The 26879-nt window shown below is 40.7% G+C and overlaps 1 protein-coding gene across 2 annotated transcripts in view; it reads left to right on the top strand.

Moving 5' to 3' along the window:
• Positions 1 to 731: 731 nt before the first annotated feature.
• PPP4R2 (protein phosphatase 4 regulatory subunit 2) overlaps positions 732 to 26879 on the top strand; it is a 33686-nt gene continuing 7538 nt past the window's right edge. Inside the window, exons 1-3 of one of the 2 annotated variants that reach the window (XM_075713846.1) lie at positions 732 to 765; positions 1559 to 1640; positions 22351 to 22521. In XM_075713846.1, the coding sequence (XP_075569961.1) occupies positions 732 to 765; positions 1559 to 1640; positions 22351 to 22521 (287 nt within the window). The remainder of the gene's footprint in view (positions 766 to 1558; positions 1641 to 22350; positions 22522 to 26879) is intronic. The other variant, XM_075713847.1, reaches the window with a different exon arrangement.

Consider the following 26879-nt stretch of genomic DNA (forward strand, 5'->3'; position numbering starts at 1 on the left):
CCAGGAGTGCGGGGAGCTAGAGGGGGTCGTCCCCCGGGACGTGGGGAGCAATAAGGGGTCGTCCCCAGGGATGTGGGCAGCGATAAGGGGTCATCCCCCGGGATGTGGGCAGCGAGAGAGGGTCGTCCCCAGGGCTGCGGGCATGTGCTGGGGGATAGCGGGCGCTGGGCTTGAAGGTGCACAAGAAGGTGGGAGAGGTGGGTAGTGAAGGAGGGGGAGGATAGATCCTCCTTGAGAATAAAAGCGGGGCAGGCATATCTAAGCACAAACAGCTGTTGGATTTGGGGGGGGGGAGAGCCGTCCCCCTCAGCCTGAGGCGGGGAGGAAGGCGCAGAAGCTCCCTGAGGAGCCGGGGCCGGTCAGGCGGGAACTGCGCCTTCCCATCCCCTTCCCCGAGAACGCGCGCGGCGCAGCCCGCCTGAGGCGGCCCGGCGGGGCCGTCTGGGAGCGCGGCGCCCGGCCCCCCCCCCCCGCTTCCTGCCCCGCCTCCCTGAGGGCGGCCCCGCCCCGCCCCCGGCCCCGCCTCCCCGCGCGCCGCCGCCCCCCGGCGGGAGGAGGGCGGGCTGTCGGGGCCGCGCACGGGGACGGCCCGGGCGCCATGTTGGAGCGTTGCTGAGCCCGGGGTCTCTGTGTGTGCGCGGCGGCCGGAGCCCGGTTCCTGCGCGGGGCGGGGGGGGGGGCTGGAGGAGGGGAGCAGCGCGGAGCCGCGGGGGGAGACGCCCGGGCGGATCATGGATGTCGAGAGGCTGCAGGAGGCTCTGAAAGGTGGTGCCGGGGCTTGCCGCGGGGGCTGGGGGGAGCGGTGTCCCCACGCTGAGGGGGAGACGGGGGTGGCGGGGTCTCCCCCGCAGCTGGGACCCTCTGACGGGGAGGGAGCGGCCTTCGCTGAGGGCGGCAACTCCCCGCCGCCGGGGGCGAGGGTGGGGGTCCCCGTGCTGTGGGGAGGGGGCTGCTGGCGTGGGAGGGGAGTGGGTCCCCCGGAGTGGGGAGAGGCCCGGGGGCTGCCTGTGGGGAAGGGGAGGGCTGAGCCCCCCAGTCCCCGCTGCCCTGGCCGGCCCCCCGGGCTCGCTCTGGGCTGCCTGAGGGGGAGCCGCAGGGGGAGGGAGGTTCGTGACCCCGCCGGCTCCCCTCCTGCTCCGGGCCCGGGGCTCCCCTCGCCCGGGGTGCCCCTTCTCTCCCCCCCCCCGCCCGCCCTTCCCCGGCCCTCACCCGGAGCTCTTCTCCTTCTCCTTCCCAGTCCACTTCTGTGCTAGCCTGCCTTGCCGGATGCAGCCTGAGGAAATCAGCCTCTTTTTCTGTTGTAGCTGCTCAAAAGAAGTTGCAAATCAACTTTTGCTGCTCGGATGCATGTAGTTTCTCCACACGAAAATATCGAGTGTTTTACAGGGCTGGGGAGCCGGTGGAGCTCTTGGGAACAACTAATGCATTGTGAAAGCATGAAAATATTTTTGTGGGAGCTGTACTGATCGTTGAGGCAAATAAATCGCTAATTATTATTATTTTTTGTGCTGTCCTATGTTCTTTTACTATTGTTTTTGTGTCATTCTTGTACCAACAGATTTTGAGAAGAGAGGGAAGAAGGAAGTGTGTCCAATACTGGATCAGTTTCTTTGTCATGTTGCTAAGACTGGAGAGACGATGTAAGTGTGACTTTCTTGGTGATCTTCAGTTGTAGCTGTAACACTTCTGTGTTTTAAGTCAGTGAGATGCTACCTGGCTTCTCTTTTTGTCTGTAGATTGCTTCCATGAGCTAAATAAGCTTGCCTTTGTTCCCATTTAATTTCGGACGGATTAGTTGTGTTGGCCTGTAGTTAGTTTTATCTAACAGGGAGACTTTTTGTATAGGCTTTGCTCAGGGGTATCTGTCAGGTCTTACTGATCCTGCTCAGTACAGTAAGCCTGTTGCTCTTTCTACATTTTACATGACATTCAGGGGTTTTTAAGTGGAAAGTTTAGCTTGCTGTTGTAATGTCTCTTGTATACTATTGTAACATCTGTTGTATACAGTATCTAACGGTATTATTTATGTAAAGATATGAATGGCTTAGATTATTTCTTTCTAGGCTTTGTATACCGTGCTGTGCTATCATTGCGTCTAAATGCTTTTGATGAAGAGGGGAGATCAGTAGGTGCTTTCTGCGGAGGAGACATATAGGAACTAGCTGGCTGCTCTGAATTTCCGTAGCCGCTCGTTTTTCGGCTCGCACCAGAGTTTCACTTTTCCTGGACTTTCTTTCACCCATCACCCTCGCGGATTTCCGTCCGAAGGTGTGATGTAGCTGGAAGGAGCCCTCTTACAGCTCCTTGTAGGGGATGAGCGCTGGTGCTGTGCTGGGTGACTTCCTTGCCGGATCACTATTTGGCAGGAAGGGGAAAGGCTTCCCTGGGTGCGTTGCTATAGAGTTGCTCGCTTTCTGGCTCCCAGGCTGTCTCCTTGTTTTTGAGGCCTAGTGCCAGACTACAGGCTTCAGCAAGAGATATGTGCTTTTACCAGTGTTTTGTTAGCAACCAGTGATCACAGGGGCTTGCTTTGGGTTTCTAGAATCCCTCTAACTTGTAAGAGGTTTGTAGGTTTTGCTGGGGTTTTTTTTTTGTTTGTTTGTTTGGTAGGTTGCTAGTACTGCTTGAATTAATGGTTTTGAAAGAAAAACAAGTTCTGAATGGTACTTTGCTCTCTGAATAGAAGGCTCTGGCTCAGCAGAAATGTACAGCTGTAGTGCTTAATATTTTGGTGTAGTGCTTATTTTAGTATGGACTTACTGTGGTGTGTTTTGTCTGTGTAATATGTTTTAAAATACTTTTCCTGTTCTGAAATATTTCTGCAGGCTGTTTCTATTGTTTCTGCCACTATTACATATGTTCCAAAGTAATTTTAAAAAGTGATTGTATAGGGGAAAGTTCTTGGGTAAATTCTTCCCTATGTGAAACTTGGAGAATGAAAAAATTCCTGATTTTTATTTCAATTTGGGAAATCTAGATTTTTTTTTAATTATTATTCGAGTGTTACAAACTATTAGTTAAATCTGAGCTGGAATCTGTCATCTGGAACTTCATGCAGACCCTGGCCTTCTATGTTTCAGGGTGTTCTTTGGCTTTTTTCAGGTCTGTAGCTTTTTTCAGCATTCTTGAACCTTTCAGTTATGTTAAATTGTTTTCTAAAAAGTGTCGGATGTGAACATCAGAAGTATCTAATATAATCTGGAGACAGATGTGGAAATACTGTTCCATAATGTTTAGTTTGCTTCCCATGATCTACCAAAGTCCGTATTTCTTCATCAAATATGCTTCTGTTTTCACTGATGTGTTATGTATCAAAAGCATAGGGAAGAAATGAGTAAAAATTAAAATCTCATGGTAAACATTCATGTAAAGATCGGTAATACGCTTTATAGGAACTTAATGTGTCTTTAAGCTAGTACAGCTTGACCACTGTGAAAGTGTTGCTGAATACACAAACCTACCTACCAAACACACGTTAATTCAAAATGAACTAAATATTCTTTATTTCCAGTTATGCCGAAGTAACTTTATTTCATAGAAATCTAAACCACTAATAAATAGATTGCCTTGGAATGAGAAGGTGAAATCTAACATAATAGTTCTTAGTGACCTTTTTTAGGATTTTAATGAAGTTCAGAGCTCAGTTTGGCAGGGGGGGAGGAGGGAAAGGATGGTTAAGTCAGGGGTAATTACAGAAATGGTTTGCAGACTTATTTATTGAAAAAACAATGGATCTTATTCAGTCACAGCCTGTTCCTAAAGTAACAAACAAAAAGTACCCGTGCATGTGAGGACCAAGGCAAATAAGGACAAGTGAAATGTGAAGTATTTTTGCTTCGAGTTATTGTTGTTTCTAGGAGAGTTATATAGTGTTCACGGGGGTTCTCTCAGCTTTTTAATTTACTTTATGTTGAATACTGATTTAAAAATGATAGACTGCAGTCTATGTCCTGGGTTAAATGAAAAGTGTTCTCACCCCCCCCCTCCCCCCCCCCCCTCCCCCGCCCCACCTCTTCTGGACATAGCTGCAGCAGATCTTGTAAACAACTAGTAAATTTAGTTTGAAAGGGTGCTAATGAAGTAAATTAAAATAACTTTTAAGGTTCTCATCAAAGGACGATCGTGGCATACATAGCTCGTTTAACAGATTGAAGGCATGGGCTGATCTAAGGCCGTTGGGTACCTCCCTGCCCCCATTTGTTTCAATGTGCTTATTCATCCGAGGGAGTTAGGAACAGGTAGATGCAGGTTTAGGCTGGGCTGTAATTTTACTAGTATTTCTTTTGGCAGCAGACTTGGCTAACGCAGCCCCTGTGTCACTATTTTACTTGTGCTTGTTCAACTGTTTATGTAGCTGCATGGTAACCTGGAGCAGAAAACTGCTCGCAGTTGTAAGTAACTTTCTTTTTGGCAGTAGTGTTTTCAGCAAGGTTCAGTTCATTGATCCAGCTTGTTTTGTCCATGGTAACTGGTATGTCAAACCCCAGCACGGTTGAAGAGGCGGCGTAGGGGAGGAACAAAGGGCGAGAGTTGTATAAGCCAGCACTGCAACTATGATAAGGCTCTTCAGAGTGTGTCTTTATTGTAATTAAAAGCCTCTTTCATTTACAAGGAAGATCTGGAATAAAAATGTTGCTAAATTTGGTTACATTATCAGCATAAACTTCGTTGTGTTATCAGTACCGTGCAGTAAAAGCCTGATCATGCAATCACGTGTGTTAACTTCATCTATTTGAAGTTTAAGCTATCTTCTTGTGCGAAGTTAACCATTCGCTTAAGTGTTTGCGAGATTATGGCCTGCATTTACAAAAGCCAGTCTAAACTTCCTTTATTATAGGTGAACAGAAGCAAAGGCTTGATTGCTTGGCTACTTCGAAATATTTTTGTTTCTAATGGTTGCTGTGGTAAGACTTAGCTGTAGGTGAAATATAGTTTATGGTTCAACCTTTTTTAATCTTGTGTTGAGTCTTAGGACTTTTTTCAGAGGAGCGATGCACTCCTTAATTGACTTGACTTTTTACTAAGATATTAGCATGGAATTTCCTTAGTGAGACCAAGTATAGTCAGGGAAGATCATTATAACCTCCTTTTCTCTAGTTTATAAAAGATCAGTGTGGCTTGCAAAACTGGGTAAAGTGAAGAGATACGAATTTGTTAGCCTTAATACTTTACTGTATCTGAAGGAGTTCTTTAGAAATGGGATATGTTTTTATGCTTGTTTTTTGCATAAGAAATCCACTCACCTATTTTTTTCTGAAGTAGAAACGGCCTTAAGAGATGGTACAAAAATCACAGCACTGCAATACTAGAAGTGAAATGCAAAAGTGAAATACTTCTTTTTGTTCTTCTGAAGAGTTCTTAAAGAATGGATATGAAGATCACTAGCAAATTGTGATCTTGTGTCTTGTATTTAAAATACATTTTCTCTTACCTCTTAGGAAATTCTCTTGGATTTAAAATCACTCTGCCCCTTCAATAGCAAAAATGTTACTAAACCATTTATTTAGTTATTTCGCCAAGAAAATCCAATTTGTTGGACTGGAAAGGAAAACTGGAATTTTCCTTTGGTTCTGAAGTTGAAGATAAAATTTAGAAAACAAAAGCAATCAAAAATTTTATGTCAATTTTCCCTGCGTTTCCCCCACTTCTGCCCTGGGGCAGGCAACCTATAAAGCACAGTTTTAATGGCTTGCTGTAGTGGAAAGTATAATACAGATGCTTACTGACAGCAAAGGAATTCAGAAATCAGTAATGAAGTACCAAAATCTGGAGAAATACAGTATATAGGCAGAAGTGATTAACTGCAAAATAGTTCTAGGCTTAGGCTTGAGTAAAGAACACGGGCCTGGCCAGGATATAATGTATTTATAGCAGTTCTTGCCCTGAATGCAGTATAAACAGCCATTAAAATGCATTCTGGTTTTATTTCTTTGTGTAGTCAAGTGCTTTCCTCAGAGTTTCCCTGGAAGATGTGAAATATTAATTTGCACCTTGAGATTTCCTTGAGGACCAACATAAATGCTTTCCTGCAATGTTTCTTGAGTCAAGTTTAATACATGTGATTGTAGAGCAAATATGAACATCTTTAATATCATCATAGAATAATGCAAGCTGGAAGGGGCCTCTGGAGGTCATCCAGTCAGACCTTGTACTCAGGGGGAGCTAATTCCAGAGTCCGTTGAGGTTGCTTAGGGGCTCTGTGCACCTCTTCTGAAAATCTCCAGTGATGGTGATTCCATAGGCTCTGTTTGGCTCCCTCTTTCACTGCTTAACCACGTGCACTGGCAAAAATGCTTCCCTTGCAGCAACTTGGAGTTTCCCTTGGAGCAACCTGGGGCCACCGCCTCTTAGCCCTCAATTTGTGCACCTCTGAAGGGAGTCTGTTTCCATCTTGCCTGTACACAATTACCCCTTCAGTGGTGAAAGACAGCAGTTAGATTCCTCCACCGTAGCTTTCTGTTTTCCAGGAGACATGCTGCCTTAGCTTCCCGCCTAGGTTGTGTGCTGCAGCTCTGTTAACCATCTTAGCGGCCTTCTGCTAGTCTCACTTTTCCTGCTCTCTTTTGCATTGCATGACCCCAAACCGGACACAGTATTGGGGCTATGGACTCGTAAGTGCCAGGTAGAGGGGTATAATCGCTTTCTCTGATACTGCAAACGTAACCCAGGGTGCAGGCAGCCTTTGTCACGGCAGGGCCACACTGACAGATGTTCGGCTTGCCATCTGCCAGCACAGGTATTGGTCCTGGTCCTGGTACTGACTCTGAGCAACGTCATTTGGAACGGGTTGCAGTTCGGCTTTGGACCCCACTGACCACAGCCGCTACTGTGTAGGCTTGACGGTCCGCCGAATCTTGTCGCCGTCCACATCGGCTACAGAGATGTTCTGGGAGACTGTGCTGTGTGTCTTGCTAAAGCTGAGTTCACAGTGTCCGCTGATCTTCCCTCATCGACAGAGTCGGTCAGGTAGATCAGGGACGATTTGCTGTTGGTAAATCATGTAACCGTAAATGTAAGTTACATAACGTAGTTCTATCAAAGATAATGGCAAAAAGTATTTTTGACCCTTTGATACTGTTTCATGTACCCTGTGTAGCAGCAAAATTTTCTTTTCTTACTACGTTTTTGGAACACTTTTTTTGATCAGTTTAGCTTTTATATTATTTCATTACAGCAGTGAAATAGTTTGTCAGCTGTAGAAAAGATGTGAGTAGAGATATGGGAGCAGTGAACATGTATGAGAATAAGTTCCTGTTCTCAGCTTTAGTCTTTTAATGATTGAGTTTTGGTATAGTAATTTCCTTTGTTACACATATGTGGATTCTTGTGGCCCTATGTTCTTCAGCTTATTTCACATGCTTAAATTTAAGTCTACTTTCTTCTAGAAAGTACATTTTCTGGTTTTATCCAACTAGCAGTTTTGTTGCTTGACGTGTGTATGCTGGTATTTTTTGACTAGTTTGAAAATTTTGTTCTGATTTGGAGGCAACTCATTACCTGGAAATCTTTAGAACTATTGGGGGAATGTAATTCCTTATGATTTTTTTTTAAAATCAAATAAAGCAATTCTTAAGTTCCTGCTATAATAAACAGGATAGTATTTTCTGAAAGAAGTCTGTGTGCCTTTGTTAGTGTAGGCCTCTTTCACTTCCATGTTCTCAGTGAAGCAAGAGATGTGAGTAAACTTCCTTGCATCGTTTCCTACTATTATTCCTCACTAACTCCATTCCACTAAGTGTCTGGAATTATTCCCCACTAATTCCCATTCCACTGACACTGTGTTTTCTGTCTTGTAATCCACTGATGCCTCCAAAGGACAGGAATCTCTGTTGAAAAGCCTGCTGATTTATCTTTGTCAAAGATAGTTTAGCTTCCTGGCTCTTTTAGCTATGTTATAAAAAATTATATATGTATCAAATGTACAGTTGTAGTACTTCAGAGGAATCAATTGTGATATAGATGAAATCACTTGCTCCTTTAGGAAACTCACGCTATTTTAGTGTTTTATTTTAAATGCTGCCACTTCATATCTGTTGGGAGTGGCATTTACAGTATAAAGGTCAAAGTTTAACTACCATTGTAAAATGTGCGTGATGAACTGATCCTAATAAACTTTGGTCTCTCTATAGAATGCACATGTAAGGAAAGATGGAAGGCAAGCTCCTCATAGCAACGCTAACTTTTCAGTGTAATGGGACTATTTTAACTGCAGGTGTAACTGTATGCGCACGCAGACTTTCATTTGCAAGTACATCTTTCTTCCCTGTTGCTATATACAGCCTGTTCTTCGAAGCACACTGCCTGCTAGTCTTTTTGCAGACGGTTCACTGCTACTTTGCACAGAAAACCACTCCACCATTTATTTTGTAGGAGTTTGCATGTGCTTCTGGTGATCATGTTTAGTAGTATTCTGTTGGCATCCTTCTACTCTTCACGCTCAGCTCTCCTGCATTGCCTGATCGGATTTGTTTTTGTCCTCAGTTTCTACTGGTTCTTACCTTTACCTCTTGTTAATGTTTCTTCGCAGCTGTAATGGCTGCCTCAGTATTACCTCTCTCTTTTCCAGTGGGCCTCAAGTCTCCTGTTCCACGGTGGCCTTGCTCGTTACTATTTCATTTGAAGTACTTTCTCAGACATTTGGGTATTTTTCCACCCCATATTACACTTTATAGTAGCAAGGATGGTTTTTCTGTTTTGACCTTGTAATTGATGAGCCTTGCTCCCTCTTCCTGTCTACAGATTTTGGGAAGGTTTGTGCTTGATGGTGCATGTTGGGGGGACGGAGCAAGGTAATGGTGCATGCAGAAGGGAGCATACAAAGTAGTCTGGTCGTCTTGGGGGGCGGTGGATTCTAAGGTTTGTGGATAAACTGGGGTGATGCTGCTTTTCCACAAAGCTGGTGTCTGGCAGGTCTCAGTTTTAGAAATAATACTACTTGAAGACAGTTCAGGATTTCCATGGTGGCTACACCTGATGAGGCTTTGCTCACAAGTGGTAAGGGAGCATGATGATGCAGAAACACCCAATGCCTGTGATTAGGTCATTGAGGTAGGGTACACCTTGTCAGCCCAAGCTTAGCATGTGTCAGCTGAACTGCCTCGTGTAGAAGCTAATTGGGTGGCTTTTGTTTCCGGTTTTGGAAGGAATTAGTAATAAGAGTGGAATTTACCTGATGTAAGTAGTACTGTTTTAGGACCCGAGTGAAGCCTGTGTTTTTGTGGGACAGTGCGTGAACTGGCAAGCACAGACATACAGTGCAAAGGAAATTCAGATCCAGAAGTTGTTGCACAGGGTGCATTTTCCTTAGTCTGGTTTCCCAGCTTTATTGTTCAATACAGTAAAGATTTGATAGTACTATCTCGGTGATGTCCATGGCTATTCTGAGGTAACCTGTGGATCTCTACGCACTGGTTGTTTAACAGTGATAGCTACACTTACCAGCTGAGTTACAACATTTCTTTTGTTTATTTGGGTATTCTGTGCAAACTGGGGATGACTGGAACGACTTCAGTGTCCTGTATTAGTAGATATGTGGAATTTAGTTTGCGTATAGAAGAGGTGATATATTTATATATGCAATTATCCAAACATTAATTTTAGATTACTCAGAGTGATTTTTCTATAGGTAGGTCCTATAGAGAGAGTAATTTTAACTTGCTGCAAGTTCAGGAAGACTTTTAAATATGTATCACTTACTGCATAATACTTTTCTTAAATTTTTACTCCTGGGCTTCTGCTATACGGGTTTATTGAGAAGGTGTCATCTATTTAATGTTTTTGTATTCTGCCTACATCAACTCCAGAGTACTACAGAATTATATTGTGCCTTTGCCTGATGGATTATTTTTCTGTGCAATATCTATTGAATGGGGTGCACTCTGAATTGTGCTATGGAATTCCTGCAGAATCTCTATTATACAGTGCACAGCATCGCTCTTGAAACATGCCTTAGTGAACACTAATCTATTCAGTCAAATATTATCTGAAATGGAAATAAGTAAAAGCTAAGAACAATCTACAGAATTGTTCGAGTTGAAATAAATACGGTTGTCTAAATTTCAATAAAATGTCCAATCATGTTAATGGTAGATCTGGACTCTGGGTTTTGGGAGGTATTTTGACGCAGGTAATGCCTATCGGCTATTGGCAATCTGTTTGGCTAGTGCTATTCAAATGCAGATAACTTTATCTTTCGTAGAGCAGATGAATATAAATGTTCTTGGGGCTCATGTGATTGCAACTTGTGAGAGAAGTCAGATACCGTCCCCCCTCCCGAACTTTTTGTGCCAGTTGCTTAAGTGATATTGTTGACAATTCTTAAGGTTGATGTGAATGCCCTTTAATTTGAAGATTAAAGATTAAAAATGAAATTTCAAGAATATGGTCACTGAAATCATGCCTCTGAAATAATTATTCCTGGTATAGTTTGTTTTGGTAATAACTGGATCAAGGTGTTGCATTAAGTGTTGCAGAAATATGCAGTAATCTAGTCCCTGTCTTGAAGATGCATTCTACGGAAATGAGGCAGATGTGGGCTGAGAAGACAGTTGTTGTACAGAAAGCGATTAGTGAGAGTTCTGACTAACTCTGTGTGTTTTATAATTAAGTTATGCTGGGAATGTTATTTAGAAGATTGTCAATCAGGTTAAAAAGTACACAAAACTCAAATGATTTTAAGATAATCTAGTACAAAGGGTGCTAACTAAATTTTTTAGAAAGGTAAATGTAATAATTACACAGAATATTGGTAAAAACAAATACCCAGAACTAGAGAAATAAAATCTGTTGGGCTAAAGTATCCTGTAAAATATGTGACAGCAGGAAGATACTAGGTCTGCATATATTGTGGCATAAGTTTAGTGTGGTTCCCTGAACTGGCGTTTTTTCTGCATAATAGGAAGGAAAAAAGGCAACTAAATTGTAAATAAGTATAGCCAATATTGCTCAGATGGGAGGACTTAGCTGGTATTTGATGCTTATACAAAAGTCTCTGTTTGTAAGACTTGGAGACCTTTGTAGTTGGTGTGCACTTCATAGGGAAGTCAGTAGCTGGGGTGATCCTTCTACTTGTAATAAAACTTGAGATTTATAAGAAATGTTAGTTGAATATGTGCATAAATAAAATCATATGAAGAATAAGAAATCGGAGTAAGGTGAGAATTTACGTACTGGTACACAGTGCAGAAGCACAGTAAATGGAATAGTTCAGTAAATACACCGGTTTATTCTTATCAGCCAAAGGGAACTTGAAGTAAATTTTCAAGTGGAAGAGGGAAATTTAATGCAAATACCATCTACTTTTACTTTTCTCTTTATAGATAAGCTACTGCTGGTGGTTTGTGGAAGTTTTGAAGGCTTTCAGTTACTTTGTGTATATTGCTTTCCGCTCTGCTATAAGGAATTTAATTCTTGAATGAAGAATCTGTTGTAACCTTCTAATTTTTTTGTTCTGTGGGCTGGGCAGTTTTTGCCTTTAAAATAAAGTGAAAGGTACTTGAGTTTGGTTTTAGATAACTGTATTAAGAAATGTACTTTCTTGAAAAATTCTGAGTCCTAATTCATGTTTTTTTTTTTCTATTCTCTGGAACAGCTGTATTCTGTTGGAGTTAGCTGAATACTTACTAGCAGAGATCGGAATTAGTCCCTTGATGATTACAGATACTACTTCAATGTCTTCATTAGCTGTCTGTTTCCATAACTAAGTCTTAATCTTAGTTGTTCTTGGCAATAGCAGTAGTAATTTGCAAGTAGTGGAGAGGTGAACACTCATACTACTGAAGTAGGTTCAGTTCTCATGTATTACAGTTTCCGTGGTTCTGGAATGACCTCATCATGCTCACAAGGAGGAGAGCAAAGGCTTAATTTAGGCTGACAACAATCAGCGAGTGAAAATGGAAAAATACCTTCTGTGCTTGTGGGAAATACCAGTTTTTCTTCTTTTGAGCTCTTCAATATATTTTTAATTAAAGTGAAAGGTAACATGAGGTCAAATCCTACTAAAGATAAAACATGAGCGCGTTTTAATTCTACATGAGTTTTCAGGTGAAAGTGAACGCGATGCTCCCCCAGGAAGAGTGCTTGCCAGTGTGTTTCCCTAAGAGGAGTATGCCGTTTACAGCAAAGCACGGTGCTCCAGTAAATTTCACCGTGCTGTATCACCTAAAGTTTAAAATGTGTTGCTCGTTCAGAAACACCAATAAAGAATCCAGCACTCGCTTATGGTTTTAATTTAATGTTAGGTTGAAGGGTTTGTCTGCTTGCCAGAAGCATTTAAGAAACTAGTCTGCATTGATGCACAGGGGATTTTACTGTGTAAATCTGTTGTCATTGTTTGGAATTTCCCATGTTATTCTGTCCTGTGTGGATGGTGAAAATAGCAACAGTGTGCAAAATGATGACGCTAAAATTAATCGCATCAAAATAGTATTCAAGTAAAGCATGGGAAGTAGGAAAAAAGCTTAAAATTCAATTAATAGTTGAAGCAAGAGTGAAATTAAGTAAGGTATGTTCTTTTATCTGGTAGATGTGTGCAGCTGCTTAAAGGAATAGGTCTGTTCTCTGCTAGTCACATCACACATCTTAATCTTCCTTATCTGCAGCATTAATTTTGTGGTTAGATGAGTGATCTGCTTCACCTGCCTGTGTGTGGGATCACAGGAATGCGTGGGAGCAGCAGAGCAGGCTTGCCCCTTTTGGTGTAGCCCAGGTGTAAGGTTAGGTGTGTGGTGGGGCAGCGCCCTCCTTCTCTGCACTGTGATGAAATCCCTGCTGAACTACAGCATAGCTCATCTCCCGGTAATGGAGGGAGTTCAGCGTTGCCAGCTTTCTACCCCAGAATTTTTCAGAGAGGTTTTCTGAAACAATTGAAGGCTGTTTCTTTACCCTTGAGCACCTCTTGTTAAGAAGCAATATTTATTATTTACATAATAACCAGTGAAATGGCGATTCCTGTACAAAAACCGAAATGTCAAATGTGAACAGGTTTGGGGTTTTTGTGTGAAAATGCTGGGGATTGTGTTTTACAGGCAGTTCTTAACAAGATTTTTAGCTTGTGCACCCCCTTCTATGTAACTCTGTACTTCCAGGTATCTTTGTTTATACCCAATCAATATGTCTGACATTAGGGTGTGCTAAGTAAGGTAAAGATAAAAACAAAACAACAACAACAAAATAATAGAGGGAGTAGGCTCTATCTACTGTCCTTCCATCCCAAAGAGCAGGGATAACCGAGGAAGGAGGTGAGCAAGAGGAGGAGATTGGCCTCGGTCTCCTTTCCCCCAGAGGACTGCAATCCTGATATCAGTTCCTCTGCACAGCTCGAGCTCCTGGCTCTGCTGGAGAGGGCCTCTTCCACGCGTGCGCTGGGCGCTGCCGCAGAATAGGACAGTCAGTCCTGGGCAGGCTCCTGGCACGGACTCCCGGGTGCTGCCCTTTCCGCAGCCTCGGGGAAGGGAACCACCCTGGGGCTTCTCATGCCTGGGGATAAGTTCTGTGCTCTCTGATGGCAGAGGTGGGCCTTTGGTTTGAGAAGTGGCACATTCCATCTGGTCCACAGTATTCCTGTTTGGATACATCTTGCATCGAGGCTGTGGAAGAGCACACTGGAGAGTTTGCCACCTTGCACACGGGTTTGAATTGGATAGGTGATTGCTGGGTGCACTTCATTTGCTGTGCCTTTTGACTTTTCAGATGGTTTTGGAGATCCCATTGATAGACCAGAATAGAAAAGGAATTAACTTGTTTTGGATGAAACTTTCTGTTTTGCTTCTGACAGTCTGGGGAAATTGCTGTTTCAGAGTGTATCCTCATCTTCTATGAGCTCTAGAGCAAGGCACAGAAGAGAGGAAACAGTTAAGTTGGCAAGTTATTTCACTTAAAAATTTCACCTGTTTCCTACTAGCAGGTTTCTGTGGGAGCGTGTGTAATCTCAGTCAGCAATAATTGGGCGGGGGAGCTGATATAAGTGACTTGTATCTCTCTTGTTACATGTTAAGTGAATCCCTCTGAGATTGTCCTCTGGTTCTTTCCTTCTATGTGCTGAGGACTTTGCCTTAAAATCAGTTTAGCTGAATGTGAATTGTTTGCATCCTAAATACACTATTTTGTACTAGTTATTTTTTTATTTCTGCTTGTCAGTGAGCTGGTATTAGGAGAAGGGTGGAGAGGGACGTGGTCCCTTCTTTTACTAAGTTCTGATGGGTCTTTTATGGCCTGTTCAATGAACAGAATCAATAGTAGATCTACTTTGTTTTCCTTTTCATTTCATGTTCTTTGTGGTACATAGCATCTCTCCAAAACAGATGGCACCCTCTTCAAATATAAACTAAGTAATTTTGTAAGGAACTTAAACGCTGTGAAATCTGAAGACAGACATCCCACCAGGACTCCTGGGGCTCTTAATGTTTTAAGTACATAGCTAGGTCTGTAGAAGCTTAATATCCCTTCAATATAATGCTTTTCTTAATTAAACCTGTAATCTGTGAAGCAATTCCAGAAAGATTTACGAAATAATTGCAGTACCTTCATTTCAGGAGGTAGCCTTATTTCAGGCACTCTGAATTCTTCCTCCTCGTGTTCTTCAGTTAATTTTAGGTTTTGTCTTGCTTACCTTCCATGGGTCTTATTGAAGTTTGAAACTTAAAATCCTGTGGAGTTCGTGTAAATTGTGTACGCCATATGTACTACCTTAGTGTTAACATCTGATGTTTTAATACAGTTGCCAAAAAGGGAGATAGGTAACTTACCCTAATTGTCTTCGGCACTTGCGGAGACTTGCAGTCCAACCTACGCTTAATGTCCAAGTCCTGCGGTAATGTTGGGGATCACTGGGTTGTAGCAAAGCCTTCCGGTGTAGTACTAAATACACGAGGAAGAACTATATAGCTTGTTCAACATGGATAGTTTTTCTTAAAAATAGTAGGGAAAGCACTGTGTTTGTGTGAAGGAGGTAGGGATATTGTAATTACAACTTTGTCTCCCTTCCTTGTTCTGGTTCTCTGAAAGTTAATGTTTTTCTGTGATTCTCTGGATTGCAAGACTTTATCTCCATTTCAGGTTCTTAAGTTGCCTTTTGCTATTACTTCTGTTACTTGGTTTTTAATGCTTGTCAAATGTTGCCCAAACAACTTTGTTAAATGTTTCTGGCTTTTTGCTCTTTCCTGAAGTGAATATACCAAGTGGCAAAAGAATCTAATATAAAAACTTGTCCAGTGGTCAGAAGAAAATACAAAAACAATGTCGATAGTGCCAGCTGTTGACAGAGGATTCTCCTCTTTCACAATAACCAGTGTGGTAAGGGAGACAGCTGCTTTCTCAGTTTCATCAGTACATTTTCATATAAACATTTTGAGTAAACAGGAGATAAGGAGTGGGGGGAAGTCTTCTGTGCTCTGGCAGTGATAGGATTAGATTATTTCCATGTAAAATGCAATGTTGTTTTTGATGTGCATGTTTTGGAAAGATTAATTCTGTGCAAATCCTGTTAGTACAGGAAAATTGTACCTTGCAAGCAACTTGGTGCTAGGTAATTCTTCTTTCAAATGAAAGCATAGCATCAGATTGCTTGAACTGCTTTCTGTCTGAGATGACCTCTCTCCCTTGTTGAAGAGTGCTGTTTATTTAATAGAATTGGTGGGTTTCTAAAACTTGGTTGATGTTGCTTGGCAAACTTCAGTTGATCTGTAGTAATGGATTAGTTTCAATGGAAAATCATGTAGTTAAGTATAGGTGTGAGTTTGCTTTTATTAGAGAGCAAAGTTATTTAGGATTGTGTTCTCCCTTGTTTCTGCTCTGGTAATGCTAGGTTATGTGCCTTGTCTAAATGAATCTATTTTTCTCTTTTTTTTTTTTTTTTAATTCTTCCTTCCCTGTGCAATGGAAATATTTTTGCTGCCTCATCAACTTTCAGTGAATAAGTATGCTATTGTTGTATTGCTCTAACTGTAGAGTTTCCTTACACTCCTTTGTGTCTTTCTTCATAGGGCTTTCTTGTCTTCACTTACTAATTCTGACCCTGTCCTGGGGTCTTGTGTGTTTTGTGTGTGGAATTTTAAAAAATTTTAGATTTTTATTGGTGGGATTTTTTTGGTATAGCCTGTCATTTTATTTAAATCTCTGCTTGCTCATTTCATGTCTTGTCTTCCCACACCCTTCTTTTAGCCTTTTCTCATGCTGCTTCTCTAACTACATGTGAATATTCTCAAAACTTGCTTTTGTTTCTCATATTATTGGCTATTCGGTCAGGTGCTGTCTACTTTCCTGGTTTTGTTCTGTAAAAACACAACTGAGTATCTTCAAACACTGAAGTCTCTTCTGTCCATGTTTCTCTGTGTTTTCTAATTTTTACTTAAATTGTAAGGTCAGGGACTGCATTCTGGTACAACATTATGCTGTTAAACATCATCTCATACCTTAAAGCACAGTTATTAGCATATGTTAAATCTAGGACATAGTATCATCCATTTAAGTAATGTACAAAGGCTGAATTGTGTGTTGGCTTCTATGCTTTCATCTGTTGCTTGACTATTAAAGGTGCTTTTTTAAAAAATTTTAACTATTGAGTTAGACTACCAGCATTTACATTGGTCTTGGGAGATGTGTGGTTCTGCTATGATACATTTCATAGCAGTGTTCCCCAGGGCTCAGTTTTGGGACCAGTCTTGTTTAATATCTTCATCAGCGATCTGGATGAGGGGATTGAGTGCACCCTCAGTAAGTTTGCAGATGACACCAGACTGGGTGGGAGTGTCGATCTGCCCGAGGGTAGGAAGGCCCTGCAGAGGGACCTGGCCAGGCTGGACCAATGGGCCGAGCTATACGACGAGAGGAAATGGGCTCAAGTTGCGCCAGGGTAGGTTTAGATTGGATAAGAAAAATTTCTTCAGGGAAAATGTGGTCAAGCATTGGAACAGGCTGCCCAGAGAGGTGGTGGAGTCACCATCCCTGGAGGCGTTCAAAAAACGGGCAGACGTGGCACTTGGGGACATGGTTTAGTGGGCATGGTGGTGTTGGGTTGATGGTTGGGCTTGGATCTTGGAGATCCTTTCCAACCTTAATGATTCCTAGTTTTACTTTCATTAAAAAATAATCCAGCCACCAAGCCAGGAAACATGAATTTAATTATTACTCTACTGTTAATTGGTTTAGTGGTGGACTTGGTAGTATTAGGTTAATGGTTGGACTGGATGATCTTAAAGGTCTTTTCCAACCTAAACAATCTATATATACGTATCTATAGAAGCTGTAGTTCTGGAAGTGTGCTGTGGTTGCTCCTTTTCAGCCATTCATTACTGCCTCTGATGTTTCCCCCCGGCCCTTGAGAAATGCTTTTTTCATAAAACCAGTTTCTTCCTCTCATTTTCTGTCTGTCAGACCAAAACCTTTAGGTTGATATAAGGGAAGGATGGTGCAGGAGCTGGTGGGAGGGAAGCAGAGGACTCTATTTAAGACAAAATGCCAGCTTATGATGATTTGGTGTATCAGTGAAACTACAGGCTTGTTAGCCCAGGGGAGCTGTCTTTGTACAGGTGTATTTACACAGGGTGACCCAGATATTGTAGTGAAAGATGGTTCAGATATACATAAAACATATATGATTCCAAAAATGTCATTCTCTGGAATGAAAGTACACTGAACCAAAACACTTTAGGATTAACTAATTTTTTTAAGTGTTGTTTCTGAAGACATTTTTACAGGTCATACAATGCTCATAGGAAATATTTTTTTTTTTGTGAATGGCTATAAAAGAGCTCTCAAAGTTGCTAGTACAAATTCACAAGTTAGTGTAGCGGACAGGAAAAGCATGGTTTAGAGGACACAAGTGTGCATTTAGAAAAGGCTGATTATTTACGATGCTGAGTGGGAAGAGAAGTATTTATAAACAAGCCTGCTCAGAAGGAAGCATGAATAATATTTTCTCCATGGAATTTCTTCAATTTGGTTTCTTTACAGAGCTTAAAGTGTTTGTCAGTTACTTTCCAGTGTATAAAACTTAATGAGCTTGTACCTAAACCTGTGTGGAAGAGTTTTCTTCCACTTCCATTTGGCTCTTGATTTAACTACAGAAGGTATTGACCAAACTTTGCTCATTTTCAGTGTCTCCCATTTTGTAACAAAGCACCTAGAAGGACTTCTGTCTTGCATCCTAAATGCTAGAGTTGTTCTCAGGGAGCTTGTGATACATGGGGAAGATTTTTCTTTTCTTGAAAACATAGTCACCATTTGTTTATCTCTTCTCACTACTGTTGTCTGGCTTTCGAAGTGACCAGTCTTTCAATGTATGCTGATAGCTGAAAATTTTTAGAGGTGTAGATACAGATCGCTTTGCCAATTAGGAGGATATGCCGTTTTTAGTCTTAATTTTCATGTTGTATTGGCATAACAGTTCTACCCATCATTTATGAACTAAATGGTTTTCTTTCTGGATGAGATGCAGGTGAGTTTCAAGAGTTTAGCTGAGACCAGCTTCGTGTCATTTTCATAGACTGGTAGAACAGGAAAGATAACTTTCCTCTTTTGACACTCGCTTTTGATCACTTCCAGTGAAGTAAATGGAAATTAAGAAAACCTTACTGTCCCTGCAGATTTTTTTTTTTTGGTCAGATGTAAGTTCATTATTTTAACGATTTCTGTTTTTCAGATATGCAGCCAGATACTTTTCAGTTTTGGAGATTGATTTGAGTGTAATCTTTTATAAACAGTTTAAAAAAGTGTTCAAACTTTGCAGTACATTGTCACAAGTGTAGATAAGTTTCTTTAACAAATATGCATAATTAAGGTTGCTTGAAGTAAGATTCTTTTATATAAATCCTCTCTTAATCCACCTGTTTCTTTTTTGAGGACTTGTTCAGAGTTAGCTTAAACTAGAGGCCTGGTACACAGCTGTCGAGGAGGTAGACTGTCAGTGTCTGAGAACATGGTGCTAGATAATGCTGTTGCCAAGGGAGAGATCGGCTTTGAGGGGAAAAAGAAGCAATTGCAGTTCTGGGTGAAAGCAGAAGGAGCAGAAACCTGCTTTCCAGAGCTGCTCCCCCTTGCTTTTGAAGTATTTTCTTCCTCCTGTAGGAATAGTGTGTGGTTCTGCCCCCTTCCTAGCAGCCTGGCAGACACAGAATAAGTAGATGAGGTAAGAAAGAGGGGAAGAGGACTGCTGCTTACTGGGTTGGTAGGAAAGGTGGGAAGGAGGTAACCGAGGGATGGTGTGCAGAAGTTGGAGAGCCTTCATCCTAGGGTAATGATAGAAGAGTTGGGCCTAAAAGAAACAAGTGGCCTGCATTGTAGCCTCCAGAAACCTTCCCCCTTCTTCCTGCCTTCCAGGAATCCACTGTGTTGCCACTGCAGGACTGAATTTTACCTACACAGTTCAAGAGTCTAGAGCTGACTCAGTAGTATTTCCTGTTGAGTAGCCAGAGTTCCCATGTAACTTACTGGTACTGGGATAAAACTGTTCATGAGAAACCAGTTGCATAGATTGACAGTGCTTCAAGACCATCATCAAAATGGGAACATATTTTAATGTCTAAATTGCAACACTGAGGTCAGGAGATTATGCTTTAGAAGCATGGGTCACCTCTGACTACGAAGCAGTTGTTTATGGAATGAACTGCAGTTACATCTATGATTGCAATGTGAACGTACCACTTGTTTTTAACCAGTTAGCTTTCATGCTGCTAGTAGTGCATCCGCAGCAGCAGGGAGTTCAGCAATGTTGAAAAAAACCTGCTTGAGAAATGGAGTAAAAGTCTAAACAACAAGCCTGTCCTGAGCTCCCGCCACTGTGGTTACACCGCTTCTAGCAGCGGCTTGTTCCGTTGATTTAAAGCTGATGTTGCTATATCCGGGTTAGCTGTAGCTGGGCTTGTGACTGCAGGATGAGTTTATCCTTAAACTCTGCTGCTTCTGTTTGTAAGCTGGACTGTGTCAACTGGTTGGCAGTCATTTATCAAGTGTTCTGAAATACAGGATGAAAGGTGCTTTTTATGTCCATATTGCAGTGTATTGCAGGTGCAAGTTCTTAGCCTTTTTATAATAGAAGAAATACTAACTAAAAATACAGGGGTTTAAAATGACTGAGTTTTCTAGACTTCTGTATAGGGGCAAAATGTTATGTTCATTGTTTCCTGTAGCTTCTGCATTGCAAAGAGGAGCTGGCAGGTACTACTTTCAGGCAGTAGGTTGCCATTTTAAACTTGGTATGTTGTTGGTTTATTGCAGCAACACAACACTGATTTGTTAATGGTCTATGAAAAGCTAAGTGTTACTACTTAGCAAGAAATAAATAACAATGAAAACAAAGAACAGCTCAAGTTTTAAAGTGTGAAAAAATATCTAAATGGGGTTGTCAAAGAATGTTTAGAATAATAGTGGAATCCCCTTTCATGAGGCAAGTAAAGCTCTTGGGATGCTCTGTAGGGAGTCATCCTGCTCTGTCATGGGGTTTTTTACTGGGTCTTTTCTGTCTGTGTTTTGTGATGTGCTTATGTATTAAATCTGTGGTTTGTTATGAAAACTTTGGTCTTGTGGTGGTAGCACTGCAGAACTGGATAGCTTTTTAATTTAACATTTGCAGTAGTAGTGCCTAATATTGCACATTGGGAACATGATAGTGTTCTGCTTTGGCTGTATAATGCTAATTGGAGCAATAATCCAGTGAGACTCAATGATGCTGTTTAAGCTGTCCATGCCATTCCCTCTTGGGACCTTGTTTCTTCTTTCTTCCTATTTTTGTTTCTGGTTTTATTGTTATTCACTAAGTCCTGCGTTCACTTCTGTTGCGAGGTGCTTAATGGTTTCTTGTGAAGGAAAAGGGATGTTTGCTTTCCTCTTCGGATTTCCCCCATTCTTGCAAATCCATTACTCCTAATGAAAGACGGGGGTTTCATGTTTGAACCTCTGTAGATAAACCTGAGCTAAGTTTTCCCCCTTTTAATCTCATAATTATTTATTTGAGACAAGGAGAAAATTAAAGATAACATGGCATTGTTTTTCTGGTGAAAGTGGGTTACTAGGACTTCACTGGCCTGTGGTTTTATATTTGGTAGTACTGGTGCTTGAGAACAGCATGCAGCACACAAATGTCAGCTTTGCTGGGGAGTCACCACGTGTAGTTCACAGCACAAATAGTTGTTATCAGCCCGACAGAAGGTCAGATGTTACGTGGGGTTGAAAATAGTCAGGGCTGCTTAAGCTAGCACTGCTACCAAAGACAGCCTGTAGCAATACAGCCTGTGGCTAAAGAGTATTTCTTCCAGCAGGAGCTGAAGGGCTGTCGAGGGGTTCAGATTTTAGGCTAGTTTGATTTGAGCCTGTTCATTCCAGATGTTATAGGTAAATGTCAGAGACAATTTTTTCTCTTTACTGTTGGTTTCTTATTCTCCCTGTTTCTTCTTTTTCTCCACTAATATCTCCATCCTGTAACTGTGAAAGCTCCTGCATCAGCATTAATAGAATAAAATTGATAGTAACTGAACTAAATCGGTTGCTTTCAAGTTGCTCTCTATGCTGCTAAGAAACACCCTAGCCAGAGGAGGCCCAGAATTTCTTCTGTGACTGTTTTGTGAGGCCATGGGTGTAGAAGGGCTTTCTCAGCAGTTTCCCACCTTGTCCATTGTATGCAGTGTGGGAGACGTGTTTTCTTGAAAAATTCCCTATATAGAATTCTACAAGTGATAAAGCTTTAAGTTGTAAGGCAGAAGGTAATTTGGAATGATCTTAATACATTGCTTACTGTTGTGGGAACGTTTTTCAGCAGTCAAAGTTGCTTTGCTCAAATATGCATCAGCAAGTGCTAACTGAGATACAAAATATATTTGCCTTTTTGGGAAAAAGAGGTATTACTAAATTCTTTTAAGGTGCATGGATACTGAGCAGTTCGTTACCAAAGGCCTTTCGGTAAGATTTTGTAACAGAAGCAGATAATGCTGTGTACAATTGCTGTATGGCTTCCAGACTTGAAATGCTCTCTTTTTTTTTTTTTTTTTTTTCTTTGTCCCCTGCCCCTTCTCGTGTGGGCTGGGTGAAAACTTTAGGCAGCATGTAGGCTCACTGGTAAATTGTCTAGAATGTGTCCATATTTCACATTTAGGTTTGAACTGTGAGTGGATATTGGTTCTTTAAGGAAATGGCTTACCCTGTTGTTAATGGCAACTGACTTGTGTAATATTGTTCTACTGTAATTATTTAAATAGTTATCGTGCTTTAAATTCAGGAAGAAAAATAATACTGCATTACTTGCCTCATTTATCTTAGGATCAGCATACCAGCATGAATGTTGTTTTGCAAACATAGTTACACTGTTTTTTCTGTGGTTTTAGGGCTGACTTGCATATGTCTTAATTCTTCTGTTTTATGCAGGGTTCAGTGGTCTCAGTTTAAAGGCTATTTTATTTTCAAACTGGAGAAAGTAATGGATGATTTCAGAACCTCAGCTCCTGAACCAAGAGGGCCCCCCAACCCAAACGTGGAATATATTCCCTTTGAAGAGATGAAAGAAAGAATCCTGAAAATCGTCACTGGATTTAATGGGTATGTATCATTTGTCTTCTAAAATCAGGATAATGAAAAAGATTTTCCCAATTTTTAACTTAGTAGTTTGTACTATCTATCTGTGACTGTTCGTTTTGCTTTCTCAAATAGATGAGCAGAAGCAAATATATACATTGGAAACATGCTACAGTAGTTTCAGAACTTTCACTTTATTCCGTCTTTGAATGAAAATTATGACATCCTGTGGCATGTCAGTCACTTCAGTTTTTTCAATATGTGGTTAGTTTTTAAGTAATACCCTTCAATGAGGCATGGTATTACTATGTGCATTTAACAGGTGAAATTGTAAAGTCAGATTTCTTTTAATTTATTTTGAAATACCTAATTGAAGTCTTTTGGTGTTCAGTTCTTAATTGCTTTGTGGCAGTTCAGTAGCTGTTGAAGAAGTAATGCCATGATAAACATGGCACGACCAGGAGGCGAGGTGTACCTGGTTTTGAATTGTTAAATTGTGCCAGATTCGAATTTATAGATTGAGTGATACTTAGTAATTAAGAGACTTGCGGTATTCGATCTGTTGCTGACTGTGTCTTAGATGAAGTGTATACCCTTTGTTGGTTTCATAATTATGGACGTATTGTTTCCTTTAAAATAAAGCTCCTGATTTTTGGGTTTTTTTGTCTTTTATTTGTTGTATCTTTTTTTAACAGCTTATATAGTATTTTTCTTGGTTCTAAACTGGATTACATACTTACTGTGAGCTGAGTCATCCTGCTTGTGAGTCTCAATGCTTGCTTAAGAGAGACTTTCAGCATTTTTCTGAGGTTGTCAGTAAATGGGCACACTATAAAGCTTGCCTCCCTTTTACCCTGAAATTTCAGATTTGGATGTACTACTAACAACACATCCTTAGTACCATATTTCGATGCTGGGTTAATCACTTTTACCGTCATTGTTCCATACTACTTAATTTATTTGCCGTTTAAGTGTTTCTTGTAAGTCAGATCTCATCTCCGTTGCCCACCCCCTCAAATTGCGCTTGTGTAGAATACTTCTAAGAATGTGAAATTCAGCTTGTTCTCAGCTACCCGATATTTAGACCGGGCTACTTCACTGAAGGAATTTAAAAACAAACCTATCCTTTATGCCCGAGTCTGCCTCTCTCCCGCCTCCCCCAGCTTTTTGTTAATGTCTCGCTGCCCACAAAATTTGTAATGTTCTCGCGTGGAGACAGCTAATGAATGGACTGCTGTTACCTTCTGCTGTTGCAAAGTGTACTAAACAAACCTCTGGGTGATGAGTCTGGAGCTCACTCTGTGGCCGTGCTGTTTTGATCTATTGCTGTAACACAAGGGTGCTCAGCTTCCTCATACTTTGAAGTGAACCACCCAGTCTTTGAGGAAGCAAACTGCATCCATTAGTTACCTTAAAATAATACATTAGGATGTTTCAGAATCTAGGATTGTAGAATAGTTCATCTAGTAAATCCTACAACACCTGCAGTGAGGATATAACTGTGAAAGCTGATTTATATGGATATGTGTCCAAAAAGTAACAGCAGCAGGCTTTGGTTTGTGTGCTTGGATACATTCAGGCTTCTTATTTAGAGTTGTGGATGTCATTTCAGCATACCAGGGCAGAAAAGGAAGCTACTTGATGTGGCTTTATTATTTGGATGTTTTTACTGGTGTTTGTTTAAAAGAGGGAGCAAAAGAGTTCATTAAAACTAGCTAATTTTTTAAAAACTTTAAAAAAAACCTCAGAGAAGTAACAAATTAACTGTGACCTCTGTTTTGGTCTCTTTCTAGAGGAAGTGTCTTCTAAAAAAAGCACAAACCAGCTGTTTTAACCTTGCTGTATCTTACTTGACATTGTGTAATGTGCTTGCAGAGCCAGATTCTCATGCTATACTTTAGAATTGCTTTGGAATAGGAACTTCTTAAAAGACTTGCCGTTTTCTTTGTCCTTTGCTAGTGAAGCAGAAAGTTCCAAGGTAAGTTATTAGGGATCTCTGACAGAGGAGCCTTCACAGCATGAATAAAATAGACATAATCATAATCTAAATTCCCATTTATGTATATTTTTTTGCTAAAATTTAATATAGCTGTTATAAGTAATTTTCCCAGATCCCTATTGAATCTGTCTGTACAATGAATTTTTGCTTTGTAATTCATTCTGAGCTACACTGCTAGGAAGTGCAGTTTTGAGTGTGTTCGTATAGAATCTTAAGTGGTTACCTTAAGTAGGCAGATTAGGACTGTCCATGTACTGAAATAATTAAATTTCTACGTGTTTTAAGATCAATTGCCATACTGCTCGCAAACTGTCATGTTGGTGTTTGTGTATAGATTTACACCAATTTCAACTACTTCTGTTTTAAAATCACATTGTTAAACTATTTTAAAATCATAGTTTTACTGAAAAGAATTCATGAGGCGAAGTTAACTTCGGGTTTTGCCAACTAAAAACATGTACAAATGTTGAACAAATGACATGCAAAGGAGGTGATAGTGTGACGCTTGGTGCCACCTGCTGCTCAGTAAACGAAGTTCAGCTTACTGTGGAAAATTTTGGAGGGAAATGAACTCGTCTTGGCTTTTATTTAAACCTTTTATAGCTGAGAGTGAAATAGGAAGGCAGCTTTTACTTCTGGAGTTAGTTGCAGAAGTAAACTAGTTCCAGTTACTTCTAGAGTATGCGTATTCCCCAAGAAGCCAGAACTGTATTGATATTCACAAAACACTTTGTGTCTTTGTGCTCCAGGTGTCCAGTTAGGTACAGCTGAATTCAAATTAGCCAGGCAGTGATTCTCCAGGATGTCTTACAGATTTGGCTGGTGAAAACTAATTTAAAATTCTGTGTATTTTTGTTTCTGTGAAACAAATTGATTTTGAATGGACAGTCTAGTCCATAATTAAAGAGACTTTGTAATTTAATAGACTTTTCAACCCAAAACCAAAATGGCCATCAGTGAGAATCAATAGATAGAATTAGTGCTGTACCTGTGTGGAAAAGTTAACAGACCAAGTAAATTCTTTGACTGAGTTAGAGCTGGGAATAAGAGAGGGCACTACACGGAAGCTGAACACCATAAAGAATTGGAGTGTCGGAAAGATTACTGGTTCACCAAAAGTTGCTGAACAGCAGCACTATTTGATTGGTGCTGAGGAAGCTTTAGGGGAATTAATAATGACAGAAGCATTGTCAAGCTTAAGAGCCTTCATGAAATAAATTGAATTAAAAGGAATACTTGTTCCTGGTTTGTTCTGGTTGGTACTCACCAAATTGTGGGGGTGGGGGAGGAGATACTTCTGGGTCAAAATAGAGAGGTGAAGTGTATCTTGCCTGTGTGCCAAAACATGCTGTTTCTGCCATTTTACTTGCTTTTAAGCAATAATGTGTCAAAGCAAATGTTTTGGAAATACTGTCATCTTACAACATTACTTTTTGCAAGTATTTAATGTATTTAATGCTTCATCAGCTGTATTTTAACTCTCCACAGCTGATTGATGGAGATTAACTTCACCATCTTTCTATTCTTAGAAGTCAAGTAAAGATAAGTTGGTATGGTGTCATTCAGGGTGAATAGCAAGGGAAGGCATTTGCTGGTAGGGTAAATGGGATACACTCTGTGGGGTTTTTTTCAGGTAGCTGTGTTGGAGCTAGGGCTAGGGGTGGTTGCATTGTAGCCTACCTCCTTACTGTTTTCCAGCTGAGGATTGTAACTTCCTCAGTAATGTAATGTACAGACGGTTCTGAAAAACCTAATTAAAGTGTTGATACTTGGTCACTCTCTTTCCGATTACTGCTTGCTTTTAGTTCAAGTGAAATGTCATGTGGTGTGATTAATCATAGCTATGCTGACCCATTTGCACTGAAGTAGTGGTAGATTTGTGCATCTTTAAGATGTGGCTTTTTAGCTAATGAACTAAGCTTGAGATACATACTGTGTACTGAGCTCCTCAGAAAATAATAAAAGCTGAATTTTTACAAAAATTTACAGTATAGGGATATACACACACACACACACACACACACACGTGTAAGTCTGTATTGATCTTGCTCTGGACTTGGTGTATCAGTCGTATTCCCAATCAAGAAATGGTTCTTAAGTATTGTATTGTATCAAATATTCTTCTTAGTTCAATTTTTGAAATGTTTATAACTTCAAATAGTTAACTGTAAAAATGCATTTATTGTTATTATTGAAATAATTATATATAATAATATATAAATAATTATATATTATTATTGAAATAACTTAAAGTATTTTTACTATTTTGTCAAAAGTCACAATTTTGTTAAAATGTGACACTGAATTTGCAATGAAAGTGTATGACATCTCAGGTAACTGGTAAATGTATGTAAAGTGTTGCTTGCCTGAAAGGGCAGTTTCT

This window comes from Pelecanus crispus, chromosome 7 (assembly GCF_030463565.1).
Source record: "Pelecanus crispus isolate bPelCri1 chromosome 7, bPelCri1.pri, whole genome shotgun sequence".
NCBI classification, from domain to species: domain Eukaryota; kingdom Metazoa; phylum Chordata; class Aves; order Pelecaniformes; family Pelecanidae; genus Pelecanus; species Pelecanus crispus.